This window comes from Varroa jacobsoni, unplaced genomic scaffold (genome assembly GCF_002532875.2).
Source record: "Varroa jacobsoni isolate VJ856 unplaced genomic scaffold, vjacob_1.0 scaffold_709, whole genome shotgun sequence".
Lineage (NCBI taxonomy): Eukaryota > Metazoa > Arthropoda > Arachnida > Mesostigmata > Varroidae > Varroa > Varroa jacobsoni.
This window is the reverse complement of record NW_019213611.1, coordinates 1-25,314: the sequence shown is the minus strand read 5'-3', so window position 1 is coordinate 25,314 and position 25,314 is coordinate 1. Positions and strand designations below refer to the sequence as shown.

General features: G+C 44.6%; 1 protein-coding gene across 1 annotated transcript in view; it reads left to right on the top strand.

The window, feature by feature from the left end:
* rg (A kinase anchor protein rugose) overlaps nt 1-23,957 on the top strand; it is a 53,227-nt gene extending 29,270 nt beyond the window's left edge. Inside the window, exons 6-18 of the mRNA XM_022837449.2 lie at nt 8,412-9,088; nt 9,921-10,882; nt 11,453-12,873; nt 13,429-13,953; nt 14,238-14,788; nt 15,135-15,417; nt 16,098-16,890; nt 17,363-18,672; nt 19,006-19,123; nt 19,446-20,750; nt 21,167-21,499; nt 22,675-22,970; nt 23,414-23,957. Coding sequence (XP_022693184.1) covers nt 8,412-9,088; nt 9,921-10,882; nt 11,453-12,873; nt 13,429-13,953; nt 14,238-14,788; nt 15,135-15,417; nt 16,098-16,890; nt 17,363-18,672; nt 19,006-19,123; nt 19,446-20,750; nt 21,167-21,499; nt 22,675-22,970; nt 23,414-23,656 — 8,817 coding nt within the window. The 3' untranslated portion in view covers nt 23,657-23,957. The remainder of the gene's footprint in view (nt 1-8,411; nt 9,089-9,920; nt 10,883-11,452; nt 12,874-13,428; nt 13,954-14,237; nt 14,789-15,134; nt 15,418-16,097; nt 16,891-17,362; nt 18,673-19,005; nt 19,124-19,445; nt 20,751-21,166; nt 21,500-22,674; nt 22,971-23,413) is intronic.
* Nucleotides 23,958-25,314: the final 1,357 nt, after the last annotated feature.

Below are 25,314 nucleotides of genomic sequence, written 5' to 3'. Positions count from 1 at the left end.
CTTAGAAAACAACATAAGTATACAGCTTCTGCCGACGGACATAAGTACATAAACACTGACTAACATGGACACTTTTCGTTTTCTTCATACAGCTAAATAAGCATCAGTCTGTCAACATAAAGGCATGCACAGCGGCACGTAATCATAGCGCTGTGGTAATGCTCTGCTCAAGATATGAATATTGTCAATAACCTTCTTTGATGAATCTTCGACGGCCATCTACGACATGGCGCTGCACACACGCTAACAGGCAATCTGGCAAGTCGCACCTCACTCCAGATTACTATATATTACAATTGATGACCTTGGATCAGCACTTTGGGGCCGCTCTGACGTGCCAAGGGGGCTTACCAATCGTTAAACGAGCGCATGGATTAAAATTGCGTGTTGTATAGCTAGTAAATATAAAAACAAGAAGGTCTTTACGGTAATACTAAGGTACTGAAGTGCAGTCTCTTTTTAATTGGCGCGTAGTGTTCCCAGGTGTTACTGCTAAGACAACAAGCACCGGCTGTGCTAACTGAGGGACTAAAACTTTCCATTCCACTTTTATTCCTTTTGGTAGAACCTTCGAGGTTTATATAGGGCAACGTGCAGACAGAACATGCCTACCTGCGTAAATGTATCTCAGTGTGCATGACTGGAGGTATTTTTAAGGCTATTAGTCTGTAGCATGCGTACCGTAAACCACGAAATTTTAGGTAATGATCTTAGGATATTTCATAGGAGACGATGATGATGATGATGATGATAGCGCTAGAGCGGGAGGGGGCATTGACGTGATGGCTTTGACGAGAGCCAATCAGTTCTACAACGAAGCACTGACTGACTGACAATCGGCCGTTTAGAAGTCCATGGGCGACCACAAGGCCTAATTAGCTTCAGAGCAATAATTTTATGTACATAGTATCGCAATGAAACATTTGAATGTTGACACCAGTGATACACCTGGAGAAACGGGGACATCTAATCATATTTGCGTCTAGAATGACTTTCAACAAGGTGACCATTAAACCAATGTTGATCGTTGATCGCTCAAGCTCAGTGTTAACACGTGAAGGTGTCTCATGGTTGCCGGATCGTTAAATTCGGCGTAAAGTCGCTCACCTGTTTTTCCCTTATGGAAGAGGAGCAATGACGTGATCTTACACGACTGTCATTTGTTTGCCTCTTCATCTATTTGGTAGTGGGTCACGAAACCAGCATAAATACAAAAAGAAACGTGAAGTACGTTGTGCTCGCGAGTGTGCCACAACGAAAAAAAAAAAACCTTCACGCATTTTCGTATCGAATCTTGATATAAATGGAAGTGTAGATACTATATACAATTTAATGGGATATTCGCGTTATTTATTGTATGGAAACTGTGGCCTCTTCAAAATGTTATGTTCAGGAATAAGGTCCGATAGCTTTGGCCTGTTGGAGCTTTTAATTCGTTGTTGTTGTTATAAGCGTGACTCGAATGTATCGAGTAGCTTGTTTCAATGTGCAGTATATTCAGCTGTACTAGAGTAGTTCTTAGTGCTCGTCTTTACTGCTAAATTGAGTGTCTATAATATGTATTGTATTCCTTTCAATGCTAGATTCTCTAATGATTAAAAGCACCTGAAAAATGTTTCATGTTATAGCCATTTGTTGAGAACGACGCCATGTTGACAGTGTATCTTACAAATATGCAGATAAGTTCGTTGGATCCGTTATGCATATCACCGTATAGTGCGTACCCTTCCGTTATATATAATCGGGATGATCATATATTACATCGAACATAGAGTTATTTTACGATCAACCAATTTAAAGTTTTTTCGATAGATACCGCGATGGCGCTTTCGTTTTTAATAAAGTTTAAGTGAACAAAATATATGTACTTCTTGTGAGTCGCTTTACCAAAAGTGAAGCTGAAGTAGAATAAGGTGTTTACTCAGGCGAGATCCGTTTGACGAACGTAGTAGCGTTTAATTGGAACTACTACTGCTACTATCAAGCGACCGTATTGGCGATATAACAATCACTAGGTAATTTATCGATTCCTCATTGACCGCGTGAAGTCAGACGTAGCGCTGTAAATTTGAGGAAACAGGCTTCTATGGCTCGCATCATTCGTTTGAACTTCGGATAGAATTCGATAATATTATAGACAAGTTCTCGAAGAGCCTATGCTATTGTTTTCATTGTATTAGTTTTTAAGAAATTTCGTTGTCGTTAGGATCAACCGCAGCGTGGAAGGGTATTATCGAAAATTAGCTAATGTGCTAACGTAACGGAGTACGCCTTCTTTTTTCACTCGTTGCTATCTTTTAATGACAGTGTTTTCCATAGGTAGAACACAGTATGTGACGTTTCCTAAGCTTATCTATTCAATCATTATAATGCAGTAAAGAGCAACCGAAAATATGCGAAGGCAAAATACAGAAAAGAAACAACCTCTCCATGCACCCTTCATGCGTATTACGTAGGCATGTTATACCACAGCATGATTAACCTATAAGCCAACCTGCTACCTCCAGTATCTGCGACATCTCTGTCAGCCTCAGCCATGGCCCGTGGCAGGTTGTTAACAGTCACAGGCCCGCGTTAACATGACTCGATTGAGGCGGCCTGACCGCTAACTGGGCTGGCTTGACAGCTTAGATGGCGAAATCGGTTGGAAGCAGCAAAACGGCAGCCGTAGCTCCCAAAGCCCAGCTCTTTCCAACCGGATCGTTCGCCGAATAAATTTCACGAGGTGTTATTACTCGAATAAACGAAGCTAGTTTTTCGGTTAACCAGTCAACAGCGAACTATGCTAGGAATAGAAGTGGTTCCGTAGTTGAACTTTCTCTGAAGGAGCGTAGAAGGACCGGCGAACCCAAAGGGAATCTTGGTTATCGAAAGAGGACTGGGAAAAAACAAGCGAAAATGTCGGGTAAAACTAAGGCAGACAGGGGCGGCTCGGGTTTAGGGACGCAGGGGTGTATGCAATGCTATTCCCAGAGACTACTGCTATTACTACTTCTATTATCTCTAGCAAAATTCAGCCGAGCGCAGATTAACTTCATGGAAGTTCAGCCAAGAGCGGGGTGGAAGTAGAATGGAAATCGATGCACTCTCCCCGTTTGGTTGGCGCAGATATCCTTCTTAGTCACCCTCACCGCCAACTCTGACGCTATGGCGGCGCACCTACGTTCATGGTTCGCTCCCATACCGCTATATGATATCGATCGCAACGGAAAGAGGGGAGAGAAAACAGGGCGGTTGAGAGGTGTAGAAAAGATCGCCACAACGGCTTACTTTTAAAATCGAACTACTCAGGCCCTCGGTACTGCTCTATTATAGATCCATAGCTAGCTAGTGCGACTCATAGATCCGCCCAGTTTTTTCTCTCTTTCTCGCAAGCGTGTGCATAGGATGGAAGATGAGGAGACCATTTGGAGAACGTACTACTGCTGAAGTAGCGTCAGGATGACCTTTCCCACTCGAGCAAACTCACTAGATTTCGAGGACAGTGATTTGAGCAACGGTCTCCAAAGGTTTGAGGTGCTGGGGAAAACAGTAAACTTTGAAACCTTGTCAATCCTTACTGGTACTGTCATCGGCTGTGAGATAATGCGACAGCGCGTCGCGGCGAAAAAAACTGGGATAAGCCGTTTACAAAGTAGAAATTGCTGTGGGCTCGATTTCATCGGATTTTATCATACTACCTATAAGATTCGAGGCTTCTCTTACTGGTTTGGAGATGAGGAAGGGACACGTAAGTAATAGAACTGAGAAGAGGGTAGTCAAAATGGATAATTTGGACGACCAAGCAAATTGGGTTCCTACGATAGTCTCCGCTTGTACAGTCAATTGACTATATATATACGGCGGGATCCTGCAAGGACCACAAAGTTGCCCATAATAATATGGTATTACCGCGCTAGTGAATGTATATACTTTATCTCAGTAGTGCTTGCAGGATCCTAGTGTAGTATACGTACACGAGTATCTTTGACCAGATCACTTGTATTTTCAAGGACGGTCTCTCTTTCCAATTGTTGTTTACAATCAGTTGCTAGCTAGCTAGCAACTCTAGCCTGATTTGAGCCTGACCATTTACTATTTTCGAAGAACAGCTTAACGGTACGATGTGTGCGTACCACATATCACTTGGTCTATCTGACATGCTAATGCTAAACCGCAGCAACCTTTCCGCTCATATACCAGCATTCTAGCTTGTTATTTATCAACTAATAAACAAACCCTTAATTAATCTCGCTCGCAGAAACTGTCGTCCCCAACGTCAACTCCTATTTCGGCCGAACCTCGTCTGTGCAGCTCTGTTTTTACAGCCCCTATAAAACTTTTGTGTTGGTAAGCGTATACGCTTTTTTCCATTAACATCTTAGCTAATATAGATGCTGACACGGGTACAACTTCATATCGTTTCTTGTTCTTCTTTTGACGGGCTCCCGACCTCCAGCAATGGCTAACTAGTTCAATGGCAATGGTGGCTGCATATGATTGTAGTAGCAAACGACTGAAACAAATCACCTCGTTTGAATCAGGAGTGGTAACAAGAGGCGGTGGTAAGGAACGGTTTGTTTGATTTTTTTTGTGTGAATCCAGTTGCGTCTCGTTGCATGTCACTCGTGTGGTGCTACCTAGTCGGTTGGTCTATTGATAACTTAATCGCTGGTCCGGTAGGGACAGTTTACTTCGATTCGCTTTAGCTTCAACCGGGGAAAAGTCTCCTCTCGGGAGGTGTCTGGCGACTACCAAAATTATCAGCAAGTAGTAAATGGTGCGTTCACTATATCAACGCGCGCCTAGACCGTTTCGAGGGCCAAGCAACAGATCCGCGTTGCTACATCATTGTTAAGAGTCACTGAAATACGCGCGTGACTTTCTGTAGAACCATATGGAATCCATAGCAACGGATACCAGTTGAGTTGTATGTCAGCCAGGTTGGTTTCAATGACATTCGAAGAAAAACTGACTCTCAGCATTAGAGAACAGTGCACAGCTACCTCGACTGCATTTTATATGTCCTAGTGCGCGAAAAAAAAAAAAAAAAAAAAAAAAAAAACAAGAAAAGTGACGGAAGCTGTGCTACGTCATAAAATCATTGTATCCCACCGTGTGTTGCCTATGCCACAGTCGACTAAATGAATAGAATTAGGATACGAGCACTGTATGTGTCGCGATGTATGAGGTCGAACGCTGTCCCAGTATAGCGCCTTATTTATTGATTTTTGAGACCTTATGGTTGTGAATCCGGCGCCCTACATCTATATACGTATAGAATATTATTGTATAAAAGCCCTCTAAGAATAGCTGTGCTTTCATCAGTATATTGTAGACAGACCGCGGTTGAACTCCTACAAAGATAATTTCGTTTACGGGAGTATTGATAGATATACCTTTTCTATACTTCAATAAACGATAAGCCTTTGAAAGTAGTTACGGATGTATGTATGTTATATTCGTCGATGATTTCTAAGTCGGGCAACTGTGTTGAAGAAGAAAGGCCATTTTCTTTTTCCTTTTTTTTCTTGTTTTTCAACATGAACCACTTTTCCTAAAAAAAAAAAATTTGAATCACTACCTCTTGAACGTCCCTCGCTTACCTTCCTCGTATAGTCTGATTACAGATACTCGTATATTCGCAATATTTCTCTTTTTTTTTCTTCTACCTAATGTTTCCTTCGTATTTTTCGGCTTATGAACTAGAGGCGGATGTGTGTGTATACGAGTGTGTCTGTGCATATAAGCTATCATTGTGGCGCTGTCCTAAGATGATATTTGGCTACCACTATCTAGGGTAAAAGACCTTCACAGAAGCGGTGCTTCCCCGACGGAGTAAACTCAGGTCTCGAAGTCTAGTCCGAGTCACCAAATCAGATTCGCTCCTCACAGACGAGGGAATCTTGTCTGTATCATAACAAGAACAACCGGTGGGGCGAACACTTGGCGATACAGCCGCGAACCTCAAAAGATTTCCACAGCGCCAATCGAATCGCTGTAAAAATCTGGTCGCAATTGACGCCCGACTATTTCAGCTCCAATTGCAGTGTCGCGCATTGCCGGTTTGTGAGTCTACGGACCTCATTGGCCTGAACCAGTTTGTCTAGCAGACGAAGTGCTCCTCTGAAATGGATGACCCAATAGACCTGCCAACACATCTCGATTCTGCTTCTACTGCCGCCTTCTAGTATTTCCGTTGCTCGCGCGTAGTAACCATCCGTTTGGCGGCTAAGGAAACACCGTCGTGGGATCCATAAGATAAAGCCTTGAAACTGTGAACCAAGTCAATAGAAACGTAGCATCCTCCCCGTTTCGCCATGTTGCCTTAAATAAGGAGGCAAAAATAAGGAGGAATACCTTTTACAGAAAAATTGCGGCAGCATTCTATAGCCACTGCTGCTGAAGCTGCTAGTACAATCGGTTTCGACAATTCGTACTGAGCTAGTAGTATTGGAAGGTAATGGAGCAACCTCCGTCTGATAGCAAAAAGGCATCTACTGCTGAACATTGATCCAATTGATGTAATCTTGCTTTCATCGGGCCTCAGAATCCGAGAAGTCTGATCGAATGACAGACAAAGAGAAAACGCTAGTGTGAAAGGTACAGGTCTTGAAGAAGTCAAAAGCGACGTAAACGAAGCCTTGTACGATAGCAGTATAGTAGATATATAGTTCAACGGGGTTTCCGTCTGCCTTGAGCGTACAGTAGAATAAATGAGTTGCGGTTGTGTGTCCGATCAGAGGAATGGAAAAGGAAGCAATTGCCCGGGGTCATCGCCTGCTCGTCTATACTTTGTACGACGAATTGCTTTTTGCCCCCGTTTCCTTCTGATCCTTTCTATCTCGCGTTTTCTCCTCCTAATAACTCTGTTCCTCCGCATAACCGATCGAAGCCGTATCCGCCGTGGTAATGCAAAGGCCCAGCTAAGATCCAATCCACCGGCTTTCGCAAGCAGGTGACCTTAGATCACCATTTGCAGAAAACGCTGCAGTGACAAAGTGATATCGTTACATCTCATTTCTTCGCATGGTAAAAGGAGGGTTGGAGGTTGCAGGCTTGGGTGTGCCTACGCCCTTCCATCTCGCCAAGCCGTTTCCGATCTATGAAGGTCGACCAGGTCCAGGCAACCCAAAGTTGTGCTATGAAACATCAAAGAATGCAGAAACTCATAAGGGGAGGAATATAACAACACATAGTAGTTACCACTAGCGCAAATAGATCGCAGTTGTCCCCGCGGATCACTCGAAGATGTTGAAACCATACAAGGAAACGTGCTTTCTGCGGGTTTGACGTACGTTTTCTACTGGTGCCTCCTTCAAAGCAAGATGAAAGCGTAACAGCAACGTGAGAGGATAGCTATCCTGCGGGATCTCGCGAAATGCCACGGTCTTGATGCGGCACGGAAAAATCAGTGTTAGCTTGGTATAGCGCATATATGAAATCACAACAGTGCAATCGATACGAAGTCATTTACTAACACGTCGGAAGTATAGTTATAAGGGTGAAGGAGATAAACCCTTTCTTGGGCGCATCCCACCAGCCGAAGAACACGGATGCAGAATACTTGAGCGTACCTGTGCTCCGAAGATATGCTCCTATATAAAGCTCAATTTTGAGTATGTATCATCGACAGTGAATAGGTTTTCATTTGCTAGATAGGCTAAACGATTAGGACTTTCGAAGGATATGTCCTACCAAGGCTCGATCGATGTAGATCGTCAAAAGCGTGTATTGGAGAGAAAGGAAAAACAAGTACATTATTTAGCTGCGTCTCCAATGACACCTTATGTGCTTGTACTTTCAGCCTGGCGAGGTTTTGTGTGTTTGTTAATAACCTAGTAGCAAGAACTATGGCTACTAGTATCTACTAGCATGGCTATGTCTTTATTGAAATTGGAAATCTCAAGTACAAAACCATAACTAGATATACCTCTACACGTAAGTAGCAGAGTTACAGTTCAAACACGTTCCTTAATATATGTTAATAAATATATTAACGCTGATTGCTTACGTTAATATATTTATTAACGTAAGTAATCAACATATAAATCGTACTAACAATTACAAATGGAAGTTAGTAGTGCCGGATCCATTTAGCAGATGCCACGTGACAGTGAAAAATCTAGATTAAATGAGTTCTCTTTTAAGTATGCAAAATGAAGACTTTCTAACTCGTGTAGGCTACTTGCCCACCCTGTATATGCATATGTAGGGTACTCTTTGACATCAATTACATTAAGCTTGACCTTGGTGCAAGTAGTGCGTCTCCAGAGATTCTTTTTTGCACCCAACCCACGCAGGGTAGCAAACCGAGCACTTGGCGCAATGCGTTTCTTTCTTCTATCGTACTAATGATTCGCATTATACATATTTATCGTTCACTTTTCCGTTTTCTGTTTGTCTGTGTTATTGTTATGGTGTCCTATTAGGGCAAGGGGTACCAGCACTGCGTGAAATACGAGTTCCAGCCGCGGCGGTGGTATATGCTAGCGGTCGTTTATATCTACAATCGGTGGAGCAAGAGCGAAATCAAGTGCTTCGTCAATGGACAGCTGGCCTCTGCCACGGAGATGAGCTGGCTGGTCAGCACAAATGACCCGTTCGACAAGTGCTATATTGGCGCCTCACCCGAACTCGACGAGGAGCATCTGTTCTCCGGCCAAATGTCAGCCGTGTACCTATTCTCAGAGGCGTTGAGTACGCACCAGGTGTGCGGTATCCACCGACTCGGCCCCGGGTACCAGGCACAATTTCGATTCGAGGGCGAATCGCCGACATTAAGTGAATCGCTCCGCAGAGTTTTATACGATGGGAAACTTGCGCAGGCGATGCTCTTCTGCTATAATCCGGTAGCAACCGACTCGCAGCTTTGTCTACAGGCTGCCCCGAAGACCCCTGGCGGAGTTAGTGGGGGCGCGGCGTTCTTCGTTCATAACCCGCACGCGCTAATGCTACAGGAAGTGCGAGCTGTTACAACACACGGAATCCACTCGACGCTCAACTCGATCGGTGGACTACAAATGCTATTCCCCCTACTAGGTCAACTTGACTATCCGGTGCAGGGTGTCGAACACGATGTCAATACAGCCAAAGCTAATGGCATATGGTATGTGTGGGTAGTTGTGAATGTGTTTTTCTTTCAATCACATAAACACGTCAGTTTCTATAATTCAGTATAATAGGAACATCATGGCTTAAACGATTCCGAAGGTTTTCGTTAAAAGACGTTGGGCGTCACGGGTTAAAGCTTCGAAGATGATACGTGACTATTACAGAATGATTCGTGCAACCAAAGAAAATTAATAAGATAGTATTGGCATTAGGCCGAGTGCAAAACGCACTACAAATGGCCTGGCAAAGCAGCATGCGGCAAAGGATTACCCTTATTTGGTTTGTGTCCGGAGATTTCGTGTCATTATTTACTTCCTGTAAGTCCAGGGTGCTGCTTATATGCGGATTAAAACGGATGTAATAATTAATAATAACAATATGTATTTCTACTAGAAGCGTATAGATAGGACAGATAATGCATTATCTGAGCTCGTTGCTTAAATGTGGCATTACTAAATATACTTTCTAATGCAGAACCTATCTACAGAGGAATATAATGTTCGGGTAGATGGCTTACTTAGATAATGCAGGTTTTATTACTTGTTACCTACTACAAGTTATTTATACGAATTTAGTTACTGGAAAACTATAGCATTATTGAACGTTCCTTATAAAGAAATTGCAGTAATCAATGGCTTAATTTTTTAGGTAAATCTCTCCATTACTTCTAGGCGCGATGACCATTTTCCTTAGCAAAGCAGTGGTATTCTTTTCTTCCCTTACCAATGATCTTCTACAAGCAAAGCAAAGAACCAAAGAGCAGGGTCACCTTTATATAACCAGCTAATTTATCCTCCTAATGATTGAAACACTTCAATGATTCGCAGTGCCACCCTAATCGGGTTTATCTGCGAGATGTGCGAAGGCAGTACTGCGGTTCAACAGCATATGATCCAGAACAAGGGATTCCTCGTTATTTCTCAACAGTTACGTAAGGCGTTACGGCACCATCTGAACGAAAGTGTCCTCCAGTCATTTCTATCATTGGTCCGTCATCTACTGACCCTATCGACTGCCAACGGCGAGCTGCTTCTGAAACATCTTCTCGACCACGTGCTCTTCAATCCAGCTCTGTGGATCTACACCCCAACACCGATTCAGATCAGACTCTATTCATACTTGGCCACCGAGTTTCTGGCGGACACTCAGATCTACGGAAACGTCCGGCGAGTATCAACCGTCCTTCAAACAATGCACATACTGAAGTACTATTACTGGGTAACCAATCCATCTGAGAAGAGCGGGATAGTTCCGAAAGGCGCAGATGGACCGAGGCCTGCTCCGCCAGAGATTCTCTCGATTCGGGCGTACCTCTTGCTGTTCCTCAAACAACTCATCGTGAAGGGATCAGGCCCGAAAGAGGACGAACTGCAAAGCTGTCTCAACTATTTAACAACGGTACACGAAGACGACAATCTACACGACGTACTCCAAATGATGATCGGGCTCATGGCCGAACAACCGGCAACAATGGTGCCAGCGTTCGACTGTCGTGCAGGGGTACGTGCCGTATTTAAGCTTCTCGGATCCCCTTCAGAGACAGTACGACTTCAAGCGTTGAAACTTTTGGCATTCTTTCTGAGCCGCAGTACGCATAAACGGAAGCACGACGTCATGAGCCCGCATAACCTCTATATGCTGCTCGTCGATCGGTTGCTGCTTCACGCAGACCATTTGACGTTGGCCACGTACAACGTGCTCTATGAAATGCTCACGGAACACATTGGTGCTCATATTTTGTACACTCCACATGCTGAGCCTGAGCATCATTTCCGACTGGAGAATCCCAGTAAGTATCGTCGTTTTGGTCGATGTCTTTCTTGGTTTTCTTCGCTGTTTTATGACAAGCTATGAAGACTGTTATCGAGTGACATGGCTTTATACGGTCAAGCTAGATAGTCATAAATTAGATCTCTTCTTTGTAATGGAATATACTTAGCCCGCATCATAGGAGTTTCAGCTAGCTGGGTTTTTTTATGATATTAAGTAAAGCAATGCTTGTCGACACTTAAGCTTGCAAAGCATACATCACGGGGTTGTATAGCAAGCAGTGCAAGCCCTTCAAAATATTTTTTTTTATCATTCATTCTCTTTACAATTGTTTTCCTGACACCTTGTGTTCAGTAAGAGGAAGCAATTTGTATAAGGACTAAATAATACGAATGTTACAGTGCCTATATAGCATTCTGTAAAAGCCATTCTATACAGAAACTCTACGGAAATCCAGTATGTAGTAATGCAGCTGGTCTTAATCTATTTCCTTCGACCCATTTTATCTCTCATTTCCTACTATAATTACTATTCAATTATTATTATTCATGTTACTGCATCTACTGATTTTATCGTTTCAAACTTTCAGTGGTCCTAAAAGTCATTGCCAGTCTTCTCCGTCAGTCAAAAGCGTGCGACGAACTGATGGAGGTAAAGCGCCTCTTCCTCTCTGACCTAAGCCTGCTGTGCAACGCTTCCCGCGAGAATCGCAGGACAGTCCTGCAGATGTCGGTATGGCAGGAATGGCTGGTCGCCCTGGCATACGTACATCCTCAGGATCAGGAGCAGAGGAGGATTTCGGAAACTGTGTTTGCTTTATTCCGCGCCCTCTTACATCATGCCATCAAATATGAATATGGCGGATGGCGCGTTTGGGTAGACACCCTGGCCATCGTGCATTCGCGCGTCGCTTTCGAGGAGTACCAGCTACACTATGCACAGATGCAGTCAGCCCCAGCTGCGCTGCGTGAGTCGCCCTCCCCCGCGGACGAAACGGTGCCAGGTGTCTCGACCGGAGGGCAAATCGCTTTGACAAATGCCCCCTCCGTCCGAGTCCTGGGTGTGGCGTTGTCTGCTACCACCCCCTCGCAGGAACTCCCTGCCCCAAGTCTCGCGGAAGCCGTTTCCTCTGCTACTGCTGGTGTCGGTAGCAATCAACCATCGTCTACCGGCGTCGGCGGTAACCCAATGGCTCCAGCTAGCTACTGTTCATCCGCCCAACAGCATAACATGCCCAGCACGACTTCATCGAGCCCTTCCACCGCCGATATTTCCATATCCTCTTCTTCTTTTTCGGCCCACAATCAACAAACGCAACATTTGTCGCAACCGTCACCACCACAACCGTCTGCATCTGCCGTACAGGATCAACAAACTGTTGACGGTGCTCCATGCAGTGATCATCAGTCCTATAATGGTATTACTAATCATCATAGTCAGCATCAACATGATCATCTTCAGGCGTATCGGGGCCAGCAGATTTCTTCTTCCTTGGCGTCCTCACCAGAGAGAGGCAGTCGTGGGAGCGTAGAAACGGCAGGTCCTCTGCAAGTTGAGCAGGTGGTCATCACCGAAGATGGGCAGGTCGTGTGCACCGCAGGCTCACAGGAGACGATCGAGGAGAAATCGGATGACGGAACTGAGAAAGAGCTGCATGCGGATGCCAAGGAACGTTGCCAGGGCGTGGGTGAGGCCACCGACATCAAAGACCAACAACAAAGCGTTGACAGACAACAAGCGACCCTGACAACCATAACGACAACGGCTTTTATAGCAAGTAACGATGAAGAAGAGGCTGCGACCACGCAAGAGTCGCAGAAGGTCAAGGTAAAACATACCGAAGAACAACAACGGGTAGCTCAGGGAGAACGGTCCCTTGACGCAATGAAAGATACGATCGGGTGCCAAATTGCGAGTGAAGCAGGTGCTGCTGCTAACGACCTGCTTAGGTCAGAGGAGACCACGAACAATGGCGTTGTTGCACATACCAAGGATGAACAGGAACCCAAGGTAAGAATCTGGTGTTTTTTTAGAGAGCAGAGGTTTATTTAAATAATTGAGTTGACAATTATTACACATATAAAATATAATACAAATAATAGTTCAACAATAAACGACACCAAAAAATGCTCCTAGTGGGACGTCGACTTCATCATGTGAAATTCTCTTAAACAGATACAATATGACATATATATAAACGGGAGCTTAAATTTAGAGTTAATGCGAATGATTACGGAAATTTACGGTTCGTCCTTTTGAAAGCACAGTACACCTTATATCAGGGTCCCAAGATTAGTGCCTTGCAAGACTGGTAGGTCATTATTCGATCTGGCAAGGTATAGAATGTATGAAAGGTTAATCTATCTATCTAACTGTTACGTTCTAGTATGTTAGGGGTCTACGGCGTCTTTACTCCGTTTGGTTAAGCCTTCATGAAGTTCTTTGGGCACTCCACCCCATTGGCTCACAATACCCAATATCTTCCGCCGGAGTCGTTGCTGCCTCGGGTTAATTAAGGATAATGAGGCGTTGAGAATATATTAATTTGTCTTCACGCTATTTCAGCTGTCCTCATCGACCAAAATTCCGGACTCTACTGAAGACCTACCCGGTATCCATCGAGCCCCAACAACTCCTTGCCGCAAAAGCTCGGCGATGGCCGCCTCAGAAGTAGAAACTTCCGCTGCGACAATTACAGATTCTGGTAGAGGAGCTAGTGAGCACAATGAGGACTCCTCTGTCATAATCAACAAAGACCAGTTGACGTCCGTCGTAACCAAAGACGCTGTTCCAGAGGCTGAAATGAAAGTCCTTGAGGATGTCAGCTTAAGCGAAGAGGAGGAACGGGACTCTTCAGGCTCCCCCCAGATGATTGACTGTCCCGCCATCGAATCACCTGCTCCGTCGCATACGTCACAGGTGTCAGCAGGCTCCGGTATTGAGCACGAACCTCAAGAGGATGACGGCAGAGAAAAACACGAAAATGAGGGTGAAAAGGAGATCCCTATGGATGCAGCTCTCGTCACGGAGCTGTCCTGCGATACGATAGAGTCCTCAAGTATGCCGCTATCCCCTTTACTAGAGAAAAAGGTATAGTGATTTTCGAGAAGAAAATACTTGCTGCCGAATCTTTATTTTTATAACAAGATAAGCAAATTAATTACTAATGTTTAACTCACTTATTATTGTAAGAAACCGTCAATTTAAAGTTAATAGTCATTACCGCTGGATGACATTACACCGAATAGAAACATATGAGCACACTCTACCTTCTGTTAAATTAGCCCTACACATCCCTAAAACAAGTCTAAATATGTCTGATTATAATTTATTTCGCTTAATCTTCCGTCTTACTTTCATTTGTGTGCAATTAGGCCGCCGAACAAAACGCCAAGAGTCAACCACCGCCAACGAGTGATGTGGTCGAGATCAAAGAAGTATCAGGCGAGGTGGAGACCGTTGACATCACCAACAGCGCTAACAACAATAATAATAATGTGGGCGGCCGAGAAGGTCGTGGAGGCTGTATTAAGAACGAAAATCACGAAGCGGTCCTCGGAAGCAATGGTAAAGAGTCCGGTTCAGCCATTGAGACGGGCGAAAGGCTCACAGGCGACTCCGGATCAGCCGGCAGTCCTGAACAAGTCGTATCCACTATCGATGCTCAGTTACAACATAGCTCGTACCGGGGTCTAGAAGTCGCCAAGGACAAGGTCACAGGACTACAATCCGACGGGGCAGAGCGGGCCACACTAGAGGACCTTGGGCCTGACGGAGCGGAGCCGGCCAAGTTGCGAACAAAAAGTGTCTCATTTGCTAACGTGAATGATACGTATGAGAGCGTTTACCCGCCTGGTCACGGCAACGGGACCGGGGTTAGTAGTAGCAACAATAGCCGGGAAAATAGCTCGCATGCCGCATCAAGGTAAGGGGAACTAAATTCGAATGGAAAGCTGGGCATAGAATACGAAGGAAAAACTGAATGAAATGGAGATCGAACTATTTCATAATGACGGAATAGGCATGACACTGTTACGGTTACCATGTAAATTATATGGGAGTAGATGAATAGGATTTTGCTCGAGATCAGGTGCGCGCGTAAATTTGAAAATTAATTTCTGTATATTTTGTTGTTTTATTATGTATTGGAGCTAACTTCAGAATATTGCAGAATTGGTAGTGGTGAGAATACTAAGCTTATATAATCAAATAATAATAGTCACAATAATAATAATAAACACCTACTTAGTTTTTCTTTTTTTACGTTTTAGACACTTGTTCAATAGCGGGCCTTCGCGACCACCTTTCCGTATTCCCGAGTTCCGCTGGTCAGCTATCCACCAACGCCTACTGTCAGACCTGCTCTACTCCCTCGAAACCGATATCCAACTCTGGAGGTCACACTCGACAAAGACCATCATGGATTTTGTCAACTCGAGCGACAACGCCATCTTTGTCGTTAATACAGTGCATCTTATTTCACAGCTTTCCGACAACATCGTTATAGCCTGTGGCGGACTTCTTCCACTACTGGCCGCTGCAACCTCGCCCACGGTGCGAAATATTCAGCTTATAGTAGAATATTTAAATCTAAATATATCAAATTAACTGATTAATTTGTCCCTTCAAGCTCGACAGTTTGGAACTGCAATAGCTTTTGTGCTAAAGCACTAGCCAATGTGCCAGTGTTTTCAGACCTAACGCTGTTTGAATGATCTGCAGTAGACATTCGGTTTTAGTCGTAGGAGGGTTGCAGGTAAACAGAGCCATATAATAAGTGAACGCATAGATCAGGCAAGAGAGAAAAAGTGACTAAAGCAAGTGGCTTACTCGAATAATCCTCCTGCTTCGGACAAAGAAACATCTCACAGAAACGATTTTTACAGCGTGTTTTATGACAGTGATGTATTATAGCATAGGAACTGAGGTAGGATCAATCAAATGGGAATTTGTAGACATTTTTTTCATTGACAACCTCGAATTAATTGAGCCGAAGTTGACACGGTAGTTTGGACGACGGCCAGTACTCTCGCTGAGCGACACCAGGGATACATATTAACCTTTTAAGAGAAAAAAAAAGGAGTTCGTAAGTTAACTATATGCTATACTTTGTTTATACGATATGCCGTCCAGCAGACAAAGAAGGAACCACCACTAACCTAAATAATCTTCGCTTCTTCCTCTTGCCCGTTTTGCCCCTCCTATGACAACCCCCTCGTTTACCTCTTGTTCAGCACGAGCTGGACGTGGTAGAACCGACGCAGGGGCTATCATCGGAAATGAGCTTCGCCTTCCTCCAGCGTTTAGTGCATCTGGCCGACGTACTGGTGTTCGCTTCATCGCTTTCGTTCTCCGAGCTCGAATCGGAAAAGAACATGGCATCGGGGGGCATTCTCCGCCAGTGTCTACGGCTCGTTTGCACCAACGCCGTGCGGACGTGCCTAGACGGACGAATCAAACTGCCCGCCCCCTCACCACCAGCGCAATCTAGCGGCAGCACCGGTCATCATCACGGCCATGGAGTATCCTCGCAGGTACAAACAAATCACGCAATGGCCAGTGCCCTACAACGAATGCGTAACGACCTCAGCGGCAGCCTGATGCAGGTCAAGGAGCCTGAGAAGCTTCTACAAGACATGGACGTTAACAGACTCCGTGCTGTCATTTACAGAGATGACGAGACTAAACAAGCTCAATTTTTAGCTTTAGCTGTTGTCTATTTCATCTCCGTTCTGATGGTGTCTAAGTATCGAGATATATTAGAACCGGCTAGTCCGCATGCGGAACGCCGCGACCGTGAACAGCAGCAGCGCACTGCGTACGAAAACAATGGCCGGACAACGGCTTCGTCGTGTCACCACAGCCATATCGGTCATGGGCACGGGACATCCGGTGAAGATTCGGATATCCTGGCCAATTTGCACTCGTCCAGTATCCCGATTATTCCTAAACAGCACCTCGGTCAGGGCCACTCATCCACCCATGCCTATTGTCACCAGCGGAACGCACACCTGTCGTCTGTCAGTGGTGAGATTTTCTTTTAGGTTAACTGAGTTATGACGTTCTGCGTAAACAGCAAGAATTTATATTACACCTCAGAGTCAAAATAATATATAGGGTTGGGCAAAAATTGCTTAGTTATTTAGAAAAAGATAATTCTATTTGAGTCACTTTCTTGGTCGCACTTAATTTTGCTGCTACATTACCAGATATAAAATGCAGACTCTTAAACTGTGACGTGACTATTCTCCCTCTGTCAAAAGACTTGTATTCCACGCGTATCTTCGAAACTGTCCCGGTACGAGCTACACAAACAAGTGAGACTATCGGAGTGCAATGGCAGTTGATCCGCGGAGAAAAAATAGAAAGAAGCCTTTGTTACTACATTCTTTTTGCTGACCTGTATTGATCGAGCTGTGAGCTGGTGCAAAGAGTTTAAAATTCGATTTCTGTTAGTCTAATGGCTACCGTTTATCTCTATCTATCAATAAATTTCCAGACGAGGCTCATGGCGGATCCAACAAAAACGGGGACTTCACTCGGGCCGGCCAAGGTAGTCAGGGTAACGGTGAGTCTCGTGAACCGAGCCTCACCCAAAAACTTGAGACAGCGCTGTGTGGGGTATGCCCGTTGCTCCGTGAGATCATGGTCGATTTTGCGCAGTTCCTCTCGAAAACGCTAGTGGGTTCCCACGGTCAGGACCTACTTGTCGAGGGCAAAGGCTTAAATACGTTTAAAAACTCTAGCTCGGTTGTTGAACTTGTCATGCTGCTTTGCTCACAAGAGTGGCAAAACTCCCTGCAGAAACATGCGGGTTTAGCATTCATTGAACTAATTAACGAGGGACGCCTGTTGTCACATGCCATGAAAGACCACATCGTTCGGGTCGCTAACGAGGCTGACTTTATCTTAAACCGCATGCGCGCTGATGATGTCATCAAGCATGCCGATTTCGAACAGTTATGCGGCCAAACCGCTGCCGAACGTCGCGACGAGGAGAGCATGTGCGACCACCTGATCACAGCAGCCCGTCGACGAGACACCGTCGTCGCACAGCGTATGATCGACAAAGTCCACAACATGCTCACAAACCGACACGGAGCATGGCGAGACCAGCAGCAGATGCAGCAAGCGCGAACGCTGGCGTTGCGTGGCAGATGTGGCGTGGGCGGCGGACAAGGCAGCCCGCAGTTTACCCCTACAGCCACTGCGGGAACAGCATGCACTAATAATAACAAAAACAATAGTGCCCCTGCGATCGTCACCGTGACCAACTTAGCCGGCGGAAAAGATGGTCTTACAAATCATTCGGTTCCAACGGTTACTACTGCTAGCAACGTTGCCATCGACACCTCGACGAACCGCACTCGAGTAGATTTTGAACGGATCGAGCATTTGAAGCTTGATAGTTGGGAGGACGACGCTAGACGTAGAAGACGGTTCGTCCGCAACCCCCTCGGATCGCCGCATCACGGCGCTTCGCTCAGGGCCGAACACGCCCACGGCCACAACGATGACGCAGCGACCGTATCACGCGATCGCGAGGAGCTCCATCGGCAGTTGGCGGCCCAGCGACGGCAAAACGGGTCGCCGGGCGGAGAGCTGACCGGTGGACAAGCGGCTGACGGAGCCGAATATTGGGAAGACAAGGAGTTGGACGCGGAATACACCGGCAGTGTAAGTCTGAGCACTCGATGCCGACTAATTGCTCCAGGCATAACTGCGCCGGGCACCCTGTCAGTGACGCAGTCCGAACTCTTTTTCGAGGTCGACGAAGACGATGCCGAGTTCAAGAAGAACTGTCCACGCGTAAGTTAGATACAATGTAGCATCTTGAAGTAGGTCAAACATCACGTTGAACTGGAGGTAAAACATGGCTCTCGATATAAGGAAAAAAGCTTTCGAACAGAGAGAAAAAAAAAGGTTTCCAGATGAAATACATGCTCCAAATGTCAGTTTAGACTTTTTGAACTGAAGGCATATGTTTGCTCCAGCATAGACCTATCTAATAGGGCAAAGTACGAAATAGGATCTACTTACTGCTAGTAGAGCTGCATTATATACACCCCTATAGTCTGCAAAGGTTTTGGATATCGCGTGTTCGGAACGCTATTCTTACTGCTGTGTTTTTCTGCCCTGCAGGTGCTGAAATACTGTGAGCATGTTCATGGCAAGTGGCACTTTAGCGAAATCCGGGCAGTTTTTTCGCGCCGCTACCTGCTTCAGAATGTCGCTCTCGAGATATTCCTTGCATCAAGAAGTAAGCCATAGACCTAGTCCATGCGCACATTGTTCTATTCTAGCATAGAAGATGTCATGTAGTATCCATCTGTTAACGTCTCGATTCGTACGAGAACATAACGCAATAAGTTACGTTTCCTATTTAGAAGTTCTTGCTAGACAGAGCAATACAAAGATCCCTTCTCGATCAAATATATGCCGCATAGTTGTTTTGGGAACTTGAAGCAATTCTCAGTGGCACTACTGGACATATTTGGTTGAATGGGCTCGATAAGTTAGTTATGAACGCGTTGCTGTTTCGTCACACTGATTGTTTCTATTACACCCGTTTTTGTTTGTAGCTTCGATCATGTTCGCGTTCGACAGCGCAAAGACGGTAAAAAGGGTGGTGAAAGCTCTGCCCCAGGTCGGTGTAGGTATTAAGTATGGGATCGGTCAAACGCGACGTGCGTCACTGATGACGCCCCGACAGATCTTTCAGCAGAGTAACATGACTCAGAAGTGGCAGCGCCGAGAGATATCCAATTTCGAATACCTCATGTTCCTAAACACGATTGCCGGCCGCACCTATAGCGACCTCAACCAGTACCCCATATTTCCTTGGGTGCTGACCAACTACGAGAGCGCTGAACTCGACCTAAGTTTGCCCTCGAACTACCGTGACCTCTCGAAGCCCATTGGTGCGTTAAATCCATCACGTAAGCAGTTTTTCGAAGAGCGCTATGAATCATGGGAGCACGACGTTGTCCCGCCATTCCACTACGGGACACATTATTCGACTGCAGCATTCACGCTCAACTGGCTGCTACGACTTGAGCCGTTCGCGACTATGTTCTTAGCTCTGCAGGACGGCAAATTCGATCACCCTGACAGGCTTTTCTCGTCCGTCGGTCAGTCGTGGCGTAATTGCCAACGTGATACGTCCGATGTCAAGGAGCTAATCCCGGAGTTTTTCTATCTGCCGGAGATCTTCCAAAATCACAATGGGTTCCGGCTTGGGACGAGGGAAGATGGTCACCTTGTTAGCGACGTTCAACTGCCCCCTTGGGCAAATGGCTCGGCCGAAGAGTTTGTCCGTATCCATCGAATGGCGCTGGAATCGGAAATTGTTAGCTGCCAGCTGCACCAGTGGATCGACCTCATATTCGGCTACAAGCAACGCGGGCCAGAAGCTGTACGAAGCGCTAACGTCTTCTATTACCTCACGTACGAGGGCAACGTCGAGCTGGAAAGCGTCAAAGATCCGGTAATGCGTGAGGCTATTGAGGAGCAAATAAAAAATTTTGGAATGACACCATCTCAACTACTACTTGAACCACACCCTCCGCGCAGCTCAGCGATGCACATAAGCCCATTGATGTTTTCGCCTGTGGCCGACGAGGTTTGCATGGTGATCAAGTTTCTGTCAAATTCGCCGATTGTGCACATCTCAGCCAATACTTACCCGCAGTTACCAGCGCCATCAGTTGTCACGGTGGCGGCCAATCACAACTTTGCCGTCAACCGCTGGAATCCAAACTTCAGCACCCCGTTGCATGGGGGTGGCGGCGGACCCACGGGCAGCTATCATCACGATGTGTCCTCCCAGAGCGGGCCGGGTCAACAGAACAGCCAGGTCCTTCCATTGTCAATGGATCCATTACTTAGTAAGTATAGTTCGCCTTTTTAAAATCACTTTTAACAAGAGGTATTGTTTTTCTGACAAAATCTGAACGTCTGAAACACTTCGCAACTTCTAACTCGCCTTAGCTAAGAAGTAGTTTCGACCCTTTGATTGCAACAAATGCTAAGTCACTAATTTGTACCTATGGGAAAGTGATGAAAAGAAAAGGAGATGATTTTAAGTCTACCTAAGCGCGCCATTCCACTTAAAGTTTTTTCGTATGTGTCGTGCTAACCTTTGTACCGTTAGTGACATTTGAACCTAGCATAGCATCGGTAAGAGTTCAAATATCCTATCTGATAAGATTAAATATATACGTGAAGATATTATATCAGCGCAAGATTTTTATACCCATAGTCTCTTATCATTTAAGCCGTCTCTTTTTTTAAATTTATTTAGTGATGAACGTTTCGCCGCATAAGCGCCACCTCGGTGATTCGGATTTTTCGCAGCGGCTGAAGGTCCGACCATCGTGCTTCGTCACCACGGTCGATTCGCGTTTTATCATCGCTGCCGGATTTTGGGACAAATCATTTCGAGTGTTTGCCACGGAATCTGCTAAGACTTTGCAGATTGTTTATGCGCATTTTGGGGTCGTTACATGTTTGGCTCGCTCAGAATGCAATATAACTTCAGACTGTTACGTCGCATCGGGCTCAGAGGACTGTACGGTGCTGTTGTGGCACTGGAACGCCCGTACCCAGTCTATCGCGGGCGACAACGCTAATCCCGGTCAGTTTTTGCAATGTCCGTTTTGGGCGGTCTTCTTCTTTATATATTTATTCTATATTCTTTATCAGACTATTCCTGAGTCGGTTAGAAAGAAATTTCGTTTTTTAAGCATATCTCAAATTCTATTAACTAAGGAGATTCTCTAAGATCCTTTATTAAAGATACTACTTCAATAGATGAATGTGATGATCGCTCTCTTAGTATGCAGGAGAATCTCTCACCTACCTTTCGTGCATCATACAGGCTTCTAAGAAAGCCAATGAAAAGTACATCTATCGAGGCGGTGCACTCCTAAATAAAAAAAAAAAAACTCCTAAATTGAAATCCATGCCATGCTCTGTAGATCCCCTCCGAGGTCTGTTAAAATTTTCTGGCCCACCAAAACTGCATCAGTCTAGATCACTTCGCATCGTTGGCTGACTGACCAAGCCTTTATATGAACCAATTTTGTAGCTTAATATAAAAATCGAACGCAAAATGCGTCCTGCATTGAGCGTTTCACTTCAGTTTTAAAAAATATAAAAGGGTGTCATAGCGGATCTTTTCGTTTCTCGAACCACAACGCGTAGCTTAGTATGTTGTTCAAAGCGGATTCTCATTTAATAAAAATAGTTTACCTTCGTCAACATATCTGTTGCCTATCAACTATGAAAAGCAAAAAAATCTTGCTTTCATAAGCGTTTCTATTCGGGCATTCAAGAAATACAAACATAGCATTTTTGAGTCAACGCTTCGTAGTGAAGACTCGGCCATCAAAATCGTTTTCAACAGCCGAAAATTCATGGAAAACGAATAGAGCTCTATGATTAGAGCATTTCACGAAGATTACGATTTCCCCAGACGCTCTGACAGAGTTCGGACTACATGCGAAACCTAGTTTTTTCTGCCTACAGAAGCAGCAGCAGTTACATCTTTAGCATACAGCTTATCATTAGGTCTCTAGCTGAAACGACACAACCTAATAGCACCTGAAATCACTTTCTTTCGTATTTCGCCATCAAGCAACCGCTAGTTGTTAGCGAGTTAAATTAATAGCAATTTAATGAATATATTATATTTTCTTTGTCAACGGACAGCATTAAACCCAATCTAACTTTCGCTGATTGCTTGATCTTATCTTCCCGATGATTGGCGCGAAAATTTGAAAACGCTGTCATCAAATTTATATACGATAGACGTTCCGACGCCACGAGCATCACTATCCGGCCATGAAAGCGAGGTGACATGCATTGTCGTGTCTGCGGAACTTGGCCTCGTCGTGAGTGGCTCACGTTCAGGAGCTGTTCTCGTGCATACGACGGCAGGCGACCTGCTGCGATCGGTCCAAGGTCCCGAACACTTCCGCAGTCCGCACCTTGTGTGCCTATCCCGTGAAGGCACTATGGTACTTTGCTACGATCTAAGTAACGTGTGCGCATTCAATATGAACGGCAAACAGCTCAGGGCTGTTACACACCATGATGATATTGGCGTAAGTATATGTGCTACTGCTACTCTAGTCTAGCTACACTTGCATAATAATTCACTGAAATAGGACTGGTTGTGTATCCCTTGGCCCCTTGATGTCCTGTTTTTAATAAAACAAGTACAGACATAACAGTACCTCAACAAATTCCCATAGTACTAACATTACAAATAAAACTGATCACGATAGAGCCCTCGGTTAAAATTGCGGGGACACGTTTAATGCGTGCAATTAAGTTATGCTTGAAAAACGTTTTATACACTTATTATATTACCATCATAATTTAGTCATGTAATAGTTATCTTTCGGCGCATAATCTTGTCTCGATAGAACTTGGCTCCACAAAAAAGCACTAACCATGATTCTACAATATTTCAGTTCCTAACATGTCAATTTTATTACTTTTTTACTCTGAAATGATGACGCTGATTCCATTGATATCGTCGTAGTGCTGCGCGCTGAGTCGCGACGGAGAGTACCTTATCACTGGAGGTGAGAGTGGTGTTGTCGAGGTTTGGCGCACGTACAATCTGGCTCTTCTCTACGCGTTTCCGGCGTGCGAAGGCGCCGTACGTTCCGTCGCCCTTTCACACGATCAACGATTCCTCATTACTGGTCTGTCAAACGGCTCAATCACCGTCTTCTACATCGACTTTAACCGATGGCACCACGAGTACCAACAGCGCTATTAATAATAATTAATACTATGACTAACAGTAATGACGATAATTATTATTACCGAAACGAAGTATAGGATTCAAATAGTTATTGTCTGGTAATGCGCATTAGCGAACACCGGGTTCGCTTCTTCATACAGCTACGACTATGGTAAAAGTGGCGATAAACTGATCTCCTCTGTATATGTACGCTAGTCAATAATACGTTTACTAAAACAAAGGAGAGAGGAGATTGATCTGACACTCCGGCGAAAAATATTTCAAAAAAGATAAAAATTATCAGTCTCGATTAAAATCGATTGGATTGACTAAAGTATGCTTTCTGAGCAGTTTTTTTTCCGGTGCGGCAGTTCAACTTATCAGAGAGCAATCCTGAGCAATCGTTTTCTTCACAACGGAGCTAAAATTTTGAGGATATTTCCGATAGCTGAATTCTGCAGCATTCTTGGCTGGTAAACCGGCCATTGTATTTGTAAGATCTGTGCGATACTGTGCTAGCATTCGCGTGCTAGTACGTCGTACGTGTCGATGCTTTGTGCTAAACAAATTTATCTTTCTAAATAGTAGACAACATAATTAATCATCGCTCTCCTACCAAGTTTTGTTTACCAGCTGTTGGTGCCCTGATCGGTGAAATCGAGCGTCTGTTTTACGCGCGTTTTTGTCCGAATGTTGGAAAATAATGATAGTAATTATATATGCCGATATAAAACAATAACTACAACAGCCACCGAAACAGATCGAAATCAGCAGACGCTGCAAAAGGCACGAACAGTATCGAATTATTTAAACTAAGGTAAAAATGAACATAAAACCAACTAACGTGTAGGCACGCCTCGTTGCTGGGTCCATAGCAGTCAAATGGGATCAGCAAAGATACACGTTAAACATAGCCCAGTAGTTCCCGAAACTTGCCTTAACAAAAGACAACGTTGACGTGAGCGTTAGTTTTAGTACCATGATGATAATATCATTGAAAGTTATAACTTTATTATAATTACATTATAATTGAACAAAAAATCAACGAATAGTCGTACTCAGCACAATACACAAAAGGACACCCCAAACGCATCACAGAAAATAAGCTAGAAAATACTGTGAGAATACAAACGAACCGTAAGGGCAATTGCATGGGGCAATGGAGAACAGGATCAAACAGGACAAAAATAATTATGACGCATTCCAAAAACAGTGGGTTAGAAAAGGCATCCAGATGGTCGAGTGAGAAATCGCGCTAAAAATTACGACGTGAAGGTTTCTGATCGCTGTTGCTTCATTGATGAAAGTCGCTTTGCGCCAGTCGTGATCGAGGAGTATCTTTGAAGATTCGGTAGAAAGGAGAGAAACCACGGGAAGAAGGATGTTATCTTCAATTAAAGTAGCGACAGGTAGGCGACAAAACAGACATCGCGAGAGGAATGAATCTGAAAAACGGCCGTTAGCTTTTGATATAAATGGTGAACTTCGCCAGTAATTATAGAACTTTACAAATAACAATAATACAAGTGCTGACTGAAAGTCAACGAGACATCATCTACTAATAGTACTAATGACAGGTTGGTTCTTCCGAAAAGATAAATACGGGTACGTGTAAACGACAAGAAACAAAAAGATGGAGGGCTCAACATATACACGACATATGGACGCTAATAAAAAAGCAAATAGAATGTACA